The sequence below is a fragment of the Mustela erminea genome, chromosome 1, assembly GCF_009829155.1.
Source record: "Mustela erminea isolate mMusErm1 chromosome 1, mMusErm1.Pri, whole genome shotgun sequence".
Taxonomy (NCBI): domain Eukaryota; kingdom Metazoa; phylum Chordata; class Mammalia; order Carnivora; family Mustelidae; genus Mustela; species Mustela erminea.
Window position 1 is genome coordinate 92,859,988 of NC_045614.1, and position 12,163 is coordinate 92,872,150.

Consider the following 12,163-nt stretch of genomic DNA (forward strand, 5'->3'; position numbering starts at 1 on the left):
CAATCCCAGTTTGCAAAGGAGGAACAGGCCTTCTCTTCCTCCAGACTTCATGCTGCCTCAGTCTATCTGTCTGGCCCAGCTGAAGTGTAGCAGGGCCCACAGGCAGGGGAGGGGCCACCTCACCACCAGAATTCTGAAGGAAAGAAGGGTCAGTGCAGGTCTCCCCAGTAATCCACATCCTGTCAGCAAGGTACTCTCAACCTGCATGAAGTCTGCTGTCTGCCCAGAGTGTGGCTCTGTGCACACACTTTTGAAGTTGTGGGCTCACTTCCCCCTTGTCTGTCTGTCTCTTTCTGTCTCTTTGTCACAGGCCTTCCCAGCCCCTGCTAGACCGCTCCATTCCAGACTTCACGGCCTTCACCACCGTGGATGACTGGCTCAGTGCCATCAAAATGGTCCAGTATAGGGACAGCTTCCTCACCGCTGGTTTCACCTCCCTCCAGCTGGTCACCCAGATGACATCAGAGTAAGTGACGGGCGTTCACCTCTGTGCCACCTGTGGGCGGGGACCAAGTCTCCTTCCGTGCTGTGGCTCAGGGGACCAGTTCTGCTCTCTGGCCTCACCCCCAGAGCTCCACTTCTGTTTAGAACCAGGCCTGGTGGGGAAAGGCCCTGGAAAGATGGAGGGCTCGGGTGGCGAGGCTGAGATCGATCCTGGTCCCAAAGGGGAGTTCTTCTAAGTCACAGCCATAGGTCATTTGTCTCATCATCAAGGGTCTCTCCTCCAACAAAAAGAACATCCAGATGGAGAGAACACAGCCAGCCAGCACCTTCAGCAACATTGCAGGAAGGGGTACTGCACTGATTCAGCAACAATTCCAGACGTGTGGGGAGCTCAGATCCGTACTTAGATAGCGCTCGTGGATGAGCAGATGTTTCCATCCCCCACCAATTATTTACCAGTCTGCAGCTCCCACAGGAGGGCGGAGGAATACGGAAACTAAAATTATTCAAATACGATGAGAACCAGAAAGGGTCTTTAACATCCATTAGTCCATCACTTCCCCAAGAATGTTCTGAGCAGCACCTGTTCTGGGAAATGTTAATAGGTTCTCCTTGGAAAAAAGGTCCCCCGGTCAAATAAATTTGGGAAATACTGAACACTTTATCACTCTTTTGGAGATTTGCTACACATATTAGCATTGTAAAGGCCATGAGAAATCCTGAAAAAAAGAAACCTATTTAAAATTATTAAATACTGTTGAACCATCTTTTGGATGGGCAGGGTTTCGTGGTGTGGTAGTTTGGGAAATAATTACTTAGCTCCCCCCTTGCACTCAGCAGATTCAGAAAGGAGGTGAGTTAGCACCCGAAGCTTCAGTGCTCACGAGTGGCAAAGCAGGAGCTACAGCCTTCTCTCCTGAAGGCCACTTCCTTCTCCTCCTACCAGTTTGCCCTGGCGGCACATCATGCCCAAACTTTGTGGCACCCTGAAATGACCTGGGAATCTTTAAAAAAATATATATATGGATGCCTGACTTCCACTGCTAGATTTTCTGGTTTAATTGGTATAAGCTGAGCTCTGGGCATCGGGATGTTTAAAACTCCCCACGTGACTCTTGTGCAGCCAAGGCTGGGAAGCACTGGACTGAAGTTGGCAAGGTTTAAATTTTGAATACACGCACCCGGCTAGAGGGGGCCTCACTGGCCACCTGGTCCATAATGTGTATGGACAATATGAGGCTTGGTGGCCTGTGACACACATTTCCCAGGTTAGAGGATCGGTAAATCCTCCAGGCAATTGGCAAACACTTACGGGTCCCCTGTTACATCCCAGACACCATGCTAAGTGCTGAGATTTCCTCCTGTGGTGGGCCAGCTACTGGGTCCCAGGGGAGAGGGATGGTCCCATCCAGCCCCAGGAGCTGAACCCCAGAGGAGCAGCTTCTGTCCTGGGCAACAGCTTTGCAGTCAGTCTTCCCGGAGTCCTGCTCTACCTCTCTGAGGTCGATTCTTGCCAGAAACGATGGAACCTCCACTTTCTCCAACAAGATGGCTTGAGCGTGCATCTAGCCTACGATCCACAAAACAGCAGAATTCATTTTTTAAATGTAGGTTCATTTTTCTGTTGATGCCTAAACAAGGCACTCCCTGTCACCATAAATTATTGTCAGGCACCACCAAAAACAAACAAACAAACACATAACACACAAAAAGAGAAGAAGAACTTACCAGTGGCAAACCAGGTTCCCCATCTTGCAGAGATAAAGTGGATGTCCTAGAGGATTGGAGAGCCTGGAATCAGGGGCAGAAGTTGGTGCCCACGCTGGTGGGCGGCTCATGCTTCCTCACTGTGATATGGCTGAGTCTGAGGCCATCATCCCCTAATCCCCCTCAACTAAAGGAATCAAATGTAGTACTTTCCTTTGGTCCAGAAAAGGAAAAATTAAGGGATTTAGTTCAAAGTAAAAAATGTCGGCACACTATTGGAGCAATGTAGTTGGTTTCTTGAGAGATAAAAATGGAAAAAGTACATGAGCAACTAAATAAAATAGATTGCAGGACAATTTGTGAATTCCAAATTCAAGCATGCCTCTCAGAAGTGTTTGCTGAAAAGACATGGACAGTTCGACAAGCTGAGCCAGCTGCTGCCCGGAGGTGCTTGACCACCAGCTGAAAGGAGGGGTTGAGGGAAGCATAGGCACCTAGAGGTAGGAGCTAAGAAGAGTTTTAAGAGCATCTCTACAAGCGTGGCTAAGAACCAGGTAGTCCTGAGTTCTAACCCAGCGCAACTGCCAGTTGTCTGTTGTGTGATCTTGAGCTTGTTACTTAACTTCTCTGAGCCCTACTTGCCTTGTTCACAAATGAGCAAACAGTAATAGTACCCATCTCATTGGTTTGTGGTGAGAGGTTAATGGACTAGTGCAAGCAAAGCATTTGGCCTATTGCCTGCCTACAGGATGCACATGAGAAACAATTACTGCTTAAACTATTATGGACTTTGAGTGGTTTGTCAATATTCATGAAATGCTTTATTAGGTATAAATGAGATAGTATACAGCACATGAGAAGTGCTCGAACAATGCTATATTATTATTATTTTATTTACTAACTAAATATTTATTTACTAGGAAAAGGTGCATGGATCTCCCCAAAATTAAATATAAGCCATGAACTTGATCCTATTAAGACTCACAGCTTAAAGATGAAGCCAATCCAAACCCCTATTCTAAACACATTACTTGGATTCCTGCTTGGGCAGATATTTGAAAGTTATTTTGAGATCACCCTTCTTAAAAATTCATGACATTAAAATTCAAACAGAGGCAGAAAATGGAAACTCAGGGGAAAAACATCAGAAAACCTAGCAAACCCCACATCTTTCCGATCTCAGTGGGTGATCACTAATTTAGGCAGAAAGCTCCACAGCATAACTAAAGCCCCATATAGTGTATGCTTGGTGTATTCAAAAAAACAACAGAGGAAAGTTCCAGTCCACGTAGGGTCAGGGACACAAGGAAGGGGCTGCTTCAGAACCCAGAGGTGAAGAACAGGGCACGACACTTTGAGGATTGTCCAAGTGGGAGAGGCCGTTGGGGATGAGGGCCACTGCATAAAGCAAGTGAGATTAAGCAAGAAAATATCTAGGTAGGCGCTTGCCAAAGACTTGGGTAAACTTGAGTGTTGGATTTTAAACACTTTTATTTAGTCTGTCCAACTATTTCAAGAACTTGCCTTCTGTGACGAGCTTTGATCTGTGAAATGTTGCCCTAACACTAAAGTGCCTTTTTTGTGTGTGGCTTTCTCCCTCCCAGAGACCTCCTGAGAATAGGGGTCACCTTGGCAGGTCATCAGAAGAAAATCCTGAACAGCATTCATTCTATGAGGGTCCAGATGAGTCAGTCACCAACGGCAATGGCATGAGAACTCTCATTTTCTGGGGGGAGGAGAGGAAGGAAAAGGACCAGGCTCAAGAGGACACCAGAGGTTTACCACTGTGGAATGTTCTGGAAAGATGGGCTTCTTGACTGAGAAATGCATTACATCAGTGAAGAAGAAATTGGACCTGTTCTTAATGGGCAACCTTCACTTCTCAGTGACAGAGCATGTTTCAGATGCCGTGGGAAACCCAATCTGTGATCATAAAAGCACGAAAAGGTGACGTTCAACGAAAGTGAAGACAAAACAATATGCATCAGGGGAACCAAGAGTAAACTCGCTCCCCCCTCGGAGGTCTGGAGTCACCCATCCACAGGAAGAAAGGGAAGGAGGTAGAGGGAAGAAACAGGCAGTTTTCCATTTTCTTCCTCACCAATGACATTCTTTTCTTTTCTCCTTTTGTACTCCTCCCCACGAGCCCTCTCCCTTCTCCCACATCCATTTCCCTTTGCTCATGACTCGTGTAGGGAAGTTCCTTCAAGCAAACCCCAGCTCCTGAGTCTCCAGATGTCGTTCTGTCAGTTGCCAAAGGACCTTGCTGACCACTGCATGGGGGATCCAACCAATTCAATTAATGTCTTCATATTGAAGAAGAGATGTACCTTCAATTGAAAACCTTGTTTCTCTTTTGTTTGCATTTTCTGCAAAAAGGAAAAAGAAACCACAAATTGGGGAAAAAAAAAAAAAAGAAAAACCTGTTTCTGTGTGCAGGAGCACACACATGTATGTCTGTCTTCTAAAATGACTGTGCTTGTTCGTAACAGATGCAAACAAGAAAGAAGAACCGGGAAGTCTTTGCCCCCGGAAAATCCCAAGGGGCTGGAAAGTGTTGTTGGTTTGGTGTTCTGACTGGCCCAGTTGGCCCATGGGCTCAATGGGGAGAGAGGGCAGGGAGAAAAATAAAATGAAAGGGGGAAAAAAAACTCTCAGGAGCTTGCAAATTCAGACAAGAAACAGGTGAGTGGTTTGAATTGGAGGCAGTGTGGGCCATTCTAGAATGATACTGACTGATTAGTTGTTCTTGGTAACATCTGAAGAGAAGGAGAAGGAAAGTGTTTCTGGAGAATGTTCTTCCACATCCCTGAAATCTGCAATTCAAGAGATGGCAAGGGAGAATTCTTCTTACCTGATCTGTGGACTGGCGTAAGCCGTGTGGCATCCGAGGAATGTTTCAAATGTGTCTGTGTTTCTCTGCATTCCTTCTTGTACCTCATTGTTCAATTCGCTTTTGTAAATTCCACCTAACATTTAAATATTTTTAATTTCTCCTTTTCTCTTAATCTCCTTGCTAATTTTATCTGTCTAATTAAAATGAGCAGAAGCATGTCTGGGTTTACATAGAATGGTGTCAGAGTGTGTGTTCTCAGACCCCAGTGGGTCCATCCCCAAGTTCTAGGAGAATCCTTAACAGGTGTCCTTCTTCCCCACAAAGGGGAGCGAAGGAATACCTTCTGTACCTTGTGATTCCCAAGAAGCAGAATATATTAGACTCTCTCTCACTGATGGAACCCAAAGGGAGAGCTGAATAAAATATGAGGTTTTGAAGCCTCAGATATGCAGCTTACGAAGCCACTGGCAGATAGATATAAACAATCACCAGTAATAGACCATCAGCCCTGATTTCAGTTTACATACTGCATTTGGGAAGTTCATATCCAGGCCAATTCTGTAAAAGCCACTGAAGCCTATTTTAGACGGCTTGCTTGTGCTATGTCTGTGAACAGGCAGTTGGGTCGGGGGGGAGGGGCTTGAGCCAGTAAAAGGAGCCACATTTCCCATGCAGCTTACTGAATGCAAATTTAAGGTGAGATGAGCCTTTTCCCCCAGTCTTAGGAAACATTGTACAGGGGGAGATCATACCTTCTGAAGACCCTTCAGAGAGGTTCCTGAGTCTAGGAGTACAGCTCTGATGCCAGGGGGCCCCATCTCAATGCATCACCCTTGTGCTTATCCCCTGGAGGCCAAGAGGAGATGGACAGAACTGTCTTAGAGGATTTGTCTATGGTTGCAAAGGGCCCCAACCCAGCCATGTAGCAAGTAGAAGAGAAAAGTTCCCCTTATTAATAGCTTGCCAATTCCATGCACAATTTGCTAATTACCCCAAAGACCTCAATCCATGAAGTGTCTTACAAGTCTAGGCAGTTTGGCTAATCTACTCTTAATTTTCCACAGGAGTGAATTTTAACTTACCACCCAATTCCTCACGCAGCATCTTTAACCCAAAAATTCTCACTGTGCCTCCACCAATGCCAGCCCACCTTCTGACCGTCCACAAAGCAAGGTCAAGGTGAAGGGCGTGCCACACCCTTGGGTTTGGTTTCATTGTAAGATCCCACCAAGGAGACAGAGAGTGAGGGGCGGGGGGGAGTTCTGTAGCACGGGGTCGTCCTTAACCTCTCTGAGCCTCTGTTGCCTCTTGTGTCTAATCCAATAGTAGTATCAGCCTTTGATGGGTCCTAACACTCCTAAGCAGGTTCTGTCTGCCAAGTGCGGTGAAAGTACTTCACATCTACTAACTCTCTTCCCCACAAGCATCTTGTAAAGTGGTAGCTGGTAACTGTCCACCCCCAATTTTCAGATGAAGGAACAGAGACAAGAACTTTCCGGCATTACACAATGGTGGAGTCGGGATTTTGACTCAGGCAACTGGGCTCTTGTTCTCATCACGATCCCACTGGGTCTCGAGCTTGAACATGCATTGGCATCGCCTGGAGGGTGTGTCAAAACACGTACCACTGGGCCCAACCAGTGAGTTTATGACTCAGCAGAAATTGCCTGGTGGTGCTGCTGCTGCTGGTCCAGGGACCACACTTTGGGAATCTTGGCATTCTACTCACTGGAATTAGTAATCAATGTAAAGTTCTTGACCCTGGCAGTGATAGCTGTTAAAGCTCTTGAGCTACCCAGAAAAAGAGGAATGAACCCTCGCCCTCCTCTTGGGCACAAAGCGAAGGGGGAGGCTGGTCTCCTGCACAGGGGTATCTGGCCTGTTGACAATTTGGAGCCAGGAAACTTTACTCACACCCTCAGAAGAGCTCCTTGGGGAGAGTGCTCACTGGTAGTGAGATCCCAGGCTTCTGAATTTCGGTTAGATCTGCTACTTTTGCATCTGGCAGAAGATGAACTCCAATTCAGATGGTTTCTTTAAAAAGCACTTTGCCCAGTGGTGGTGGCCTGTGGCCCTCTGAGCCAGGCTAAAAAGACAGAAACTATGGCCATGCTGGTAGCCCAGGATATGGCTGACAGAGGGGGCTTCTCTGCCAGGGACATCCACAGTCCCCAAGGGTCATGTGGGTGAGGACTGCACAGAAAACAGTGGCCAATGTTTCCCTAGTGCTCCTGGCCCAGGGGTTATGGGAAGGGATGTGATTTACGGGAAATCCTTAGAGACTATGACCCAGCTCTCTGCGCTATCTCCCTGGCCTCCTCAAATAAAGGAAGGCAGGATTGTAGCAAGTAGATAAATCTACAGAGCAGGTGTTTATTTTATCCTCTGGAGATCACTGGAGCTCGGAGATGTCAAACAGGTACCTATACCACCGAAATCACATGTCCGCTCTCACCTACCACCTCTCCATGCCCCCACCCCCCACAAAGTTATGTGTGGAGCTGGGCCAGTGAGGTAGGTCCCCTAGGATCATTGAAATTGCTGAGGTTCCCAAATAGAATGCAAATCGATTAAGGACAGAAGTTACCCTTGGCCATGCTTTTGTGAATAGAACAGAAACCAGTGAGGTTTGAGAACTAGAACGCCAGGAATAGTCAGGGCAGGAGGAGTGAGACATCAGGCAAGAGGGTGAGAATCTACAATGTGCAATTAAAAACACAGGATTCTAACAGCTAGATTTTGTTCTAAGAAGACCTTTGTGAGCTAGCCTGGGAACCTCATTACCATTTCAGAAATAATAATGACCTTGACCCCAACTGAGTAAGAGTATGATTAGGTCCCTGGCAAGTGAAGCAAGAAGAAGCACAGGCGTGATGGAGAACTAGCAGCAAACGGGAAGAAGCCAGGTTTCTCTGCCAGCAAGAAGGTTCAAAGCATGCTTAAGTTCCACATCACAGGGAGTTCTGCACTCATTGAGATGCCTTGTTGTCCATATAGAAGTTTCTGGGTCATTTTCAAGAGTAGCCAGAGGTTTTTGTACGGTCTAAGACATCAGTATGGCTGGGGGTTGGTCATGGGAGAGGGGGCTCACTGAAGCCACAGAAGGGTCATCCAAAGGGGGGACGGGGTGGCTGGATCATACCAAAAGGTTATTCAAGTTGATCAAGGTCAGATGGCAACTTTGTTCACCACCAGGGAATCCCTTAAGACTAGAGATCTCCCAAATGAGAACTGCTCACCGGGCTCTGAGAACCAACTCTCAGTCCCTCTGAGAGAGTGCCAGCCTAGTGGGGGTCAGGTGGGGCTTGATGTGTTCAGCAGATCCCGCTGAAGGGTGGGACCACTTTAAGCAGAAGTGGACGGACCTCCATGACACAACTGGGAGAAAAGGAGAGCTCTCTGTTCCTTTCACTTCACCCCTGCATCCCTCCTGGGCTATTGCAGGCCCTTGCTATTGCTAGGAGTCATGACTTGGCACACAGCATTCATTCTCTTCCAGAAACTTCTGGCAATCCCCAGAGTGAGAGTAGACTATAGACTCAGGTCATGTCCTAGTCACCTCTATACCCGGCACGCAACACATTGCCTAACACATAGCAGGTGCTCAATATGTATTTGGTGGCTTAAGTAAATTTGAGTTGAGAAAGTTTTACATATCATTATTTTACCTACAGAAGTCCATGACCTCAAGCTGCATCCTTTTAAAAAAATTAATCCCTAGGTATTTAGTTGCAATCTTTCTCACTTATTCTTAGCAGCTGTCAATTGTAAGCTATTCTAATTTTAGTTTTGCAAAGTTTAACACACTCCTCTTCAACACTGTCCGCATCTTTCACACGATGTCACAGTCTTCCCCAGAGGACTGGCCGGGGAAAGCAGCAGTCCACCGAGTGTCAGTCACTGGGTACAGCAATGCACACAGCCCTGTCCTCGGTACAACAGAGGCAAATAAGAGGGTCAATGGAGGGCAGCCCATCCTTCTGAAAGTAGAACCAGGGTTCCTGTCTTGCAAGGCTGATATCTGGCTGGGCAGAAAGGATGGCGGGACTTTCTTCCAAGAGTTGTTTTGCTTTTCAATATCTACTCTTCCTCCAAGATTCCTGTAGTCACCTTTTCCCCAGAGGGGGGAACAATTGAATTAAGGAACTAAAATTACGGACAGATAAACCACTTCCAAGGTACTGAGATACTAAGCCCATGCTATTTTGTTCTTTTAAAATATAAAGATTCTCTTCTCTCTAGTTTTCTTTTCTGCTATTTAAATTCAGATTTGCATGTACATTAGGAAAAACGAGAGCTCTGGAAATGGCTTTCTGACACAGAATAGGTGACAAATTCCAGTTACAGTCATTTTAGCAGGACTCAACTTTGTACATGACTTCAACAGAGAAATAGACAGGGCTTTGGGAGCACAAAGAACTGTGCTGCCATTGTCCTAGCATCCCTGAAGGCGGGTCTGCTAAACTGCAAGCAGAGTGAAGCACTTACCAACTGGAGAAAGGAGATGGGAGTGGTAGAACGGGTCTTGTAGGTGGAGGGAACAGAATGGACAAAAGTTCCAAAGCCATAAAGAAGGTGGCGTATTTGTGGGATGATAGGCTGTTCAACAAGGCTGGAGATTAGAGTGCTGAATGTGTGTGCCTGGAGGGGGAGGCAGGGACTAGATCATGAAGGATTTTATATGGCATAAGGAATCTGGATATTGTTCTGAATGCCGTTGGTGGAAAGTGGGTTAGAGCAAGGGAAGTGTATTTTATATAAATCACTCGGGTTACAAAGTGGAAAATGGAGTGGGGGTGGGGTACTAGACTCAGTTCTGGGAGGCTAAATAGGAGAGTGATGTGATAACGTAGGCAAAGGATGATGATAGCCCAGGTGAATGAGTGAAGTAGAAGTGGGGATGGGCTGATTTAAGAAACATGAAGAAGGTAAGATCAATAGAAGATGAAAGGGGATTGGCTGTCAGTGGAGAGGAAGGGCAGAGTCAAAGATGGCATCACAAGTTTCTGGTTTGGGCCACTGAGTGCCTTTGTATACCATTCACTAAGATAAGGGATACGCAGGAGGAAGAAATTGAGGGTGGGGGAGAACAGTATGAATTTGAATTGCCCATGGGCCATTGGATACAGGGGTCTATAATTCAGCAGAGCGATCTGGGCTGATGACGCAGATTTGGGAGTCATCCTTTATCCAGATGGCCATTAAAGCTGTGGGAGTGGAAGTTTTTACTGCATGAGAATGTAAGAGTGAGGAGAGAAGTGGGCCCCCATGGAACCCTGAGAAACAGCCAGATTTAAAAGATATCCGGGCAAAGGGAAGCTCACAGAGGCATCAGAATGGAGCCACTGCAGAGAAGGAGGGAAGGCCAGGAGTGGGCAAGGTCCGTGGAGACAAAGGAAAATCTTTCAGGGGAGACAGTATCCCCAGGGCCCAGCCCTGCCAAGGAGTGCCAATACAAGGTAGAGGTTGAAAAGCGTCCACGGATTTAGCTGCCAGAAGTCATGGGTGCCCTTCGTAGGGCAGCTGCAGCAGAAGACAGTAGCTGGATTGAGGAAAGACGGGACATCACAACCTTTCAAGAAGCTTGACTTCAAAGGGGAGAAGAAAATCAGGAGGTAGCTGGACTTCTTCCCCTTTTGGTGGTTGTTATTTTGTTGTTTTTTTAGTGGGAAAAACTTGAGTATGTTTGAAAGCTACTGAAACAGAATCCATGAAGAGAGAGAGAGGAGGGTCACCGGGAGAGCGGGCCGGGAAGGCAGGGAGAACCACAGGGGGAGGAGCAGCTTAGATGGCACAGCCCGTCCAGTTGGAATTGGAGAATGAACAAAAAGGAGGATGGCATGAGCTCCTAGCAGAACTCCGGCTCACTGTCCAGCTTCCTCACAGTCTCCTCATTACTTAGTTCCCACAGCCTCTTGTGCAGACCGTGGAAGAGCCAAGGTTGGACCCATGGGCCTTGCCATCACAACCTAGCATGACAACAGGTATTCCTGTTTCTGATGAAGGGGATGGGCAGACAGTGTCAGGGTTGACTAAGAAATGAATAAGAAGCATCCCAGTCCCCTTTCTTGCTCAGAATCCCTCTGGGGCTACCCCCCACCAATGGGACTTTGACCCCTCACCAACAGGACAAAGTTCAATGTCCTGACTACAAAAGGGCGGCCCATCCCCTCTCCAACCAGACTGCCCACCAATGGACACCTGCTGTCTGTCCAGAGTCTTTCCAACTGTACTCACAACTATTCCTGTTCTGGGGACTCCCCTGACTCTCCCCTCCCCCTACCCAAGCCTTTAAGCCCATCAGGCCCCAGCTCAGGTGTCATGGGTCTGGTGAAGCTGTACCCAGAGAAAGAGGCTGGGCTAGGATGGTAGTGAGAGGCCACAGCTGGTCACCATGGGATGAGAACCAGGACAAGTTCATGGACATCCTAATACATGGAAGGGCCTGATGACAGGACCAACCAGGCAGACAGTGGGATTGGGATATCTGTGCTTCAAGGTTAGGTCTTAGCCATAGGGCAGAGCCCAGGGTCAGGATCCCAGACTCCCAGGAAATACAGTAGTGGGATGGGGAGCAGAGACTGTTAATAGCAAAGCAGAACTCCACACATTCGTTCACCCAACATGTGTGAGACTGCTACAGGGCCAGGAAGGCAGGTCTGATGGTTCAGGGAGGACCCTCAGCTTTTCTGCTCAAGCTTGGTGCATGCTTGGGCAGTTCACCAGCCTCTTCAGCCACTGCTTCCTCAGCACTCACGTTGGACAGACCCAACTAAACCAGGTGGAGATGTGGTTTGTTCTTGAAGGATCTCGCTGCTGCATGTCACAGTCCTGAGTGGTTCTGAGTGTACATAGCAATTTTGACTTGTTCAGCTGCTGGGGCAAGTGTTGAATGAGCGGGTGGGCAGCTACACGTGAGCTGGGGACCCTAACTGCTCTCATCAGGAGCACGGGCGAGAAATAAAGACTTCAGAAGGTATCCCACATCTATGCTGTACAAACCAAACACACTGCTTCCAAATCTGAGCAGTCAGCCCACCTCTTGCTGGATTGTTGTGGTTCCTTATTAACCTTCTGAGACCCCCCCCCCACCCCAGCCCTGGCCCCATGTTGAAACAATAGGCTTGGTGAGAGCCCAGCCCTGCTCCCCCAGCATGCACCATGAAAGGTCCGGAC

The 12,163-nt window shown here is 47.6% G+C and overlaps 1 protein-coding gene across 1 annotated transcript in view; it reads left to right on the top strand.

The window, feature by feature from the left end:
• The window catches only part of EPHB1 (EPH receptor B1), a 425,495-nt gene extending 420,292 nt beyond the window's left edge, over positions 1 to 5,203 (top strand). Inside the window, exons 15-16 of the mRNA XM_032333747.1 lie at positions 311 to 466; positions 3,756 to 5,203. Coding sequence (XP_032189638.1) covers positions 311 to 466; positions 3,756 to 3,864 — 265 coding nt within the window. The 3' untranslated portion in view covers positions 3,865 to 5,203. The remainder of the gene's footprint in view (positions 1 to 310; positions 467 to 3,755) is intronic.
• Positions 5,204 to 12,163: the final 6,960 nt, after the last annotated feature.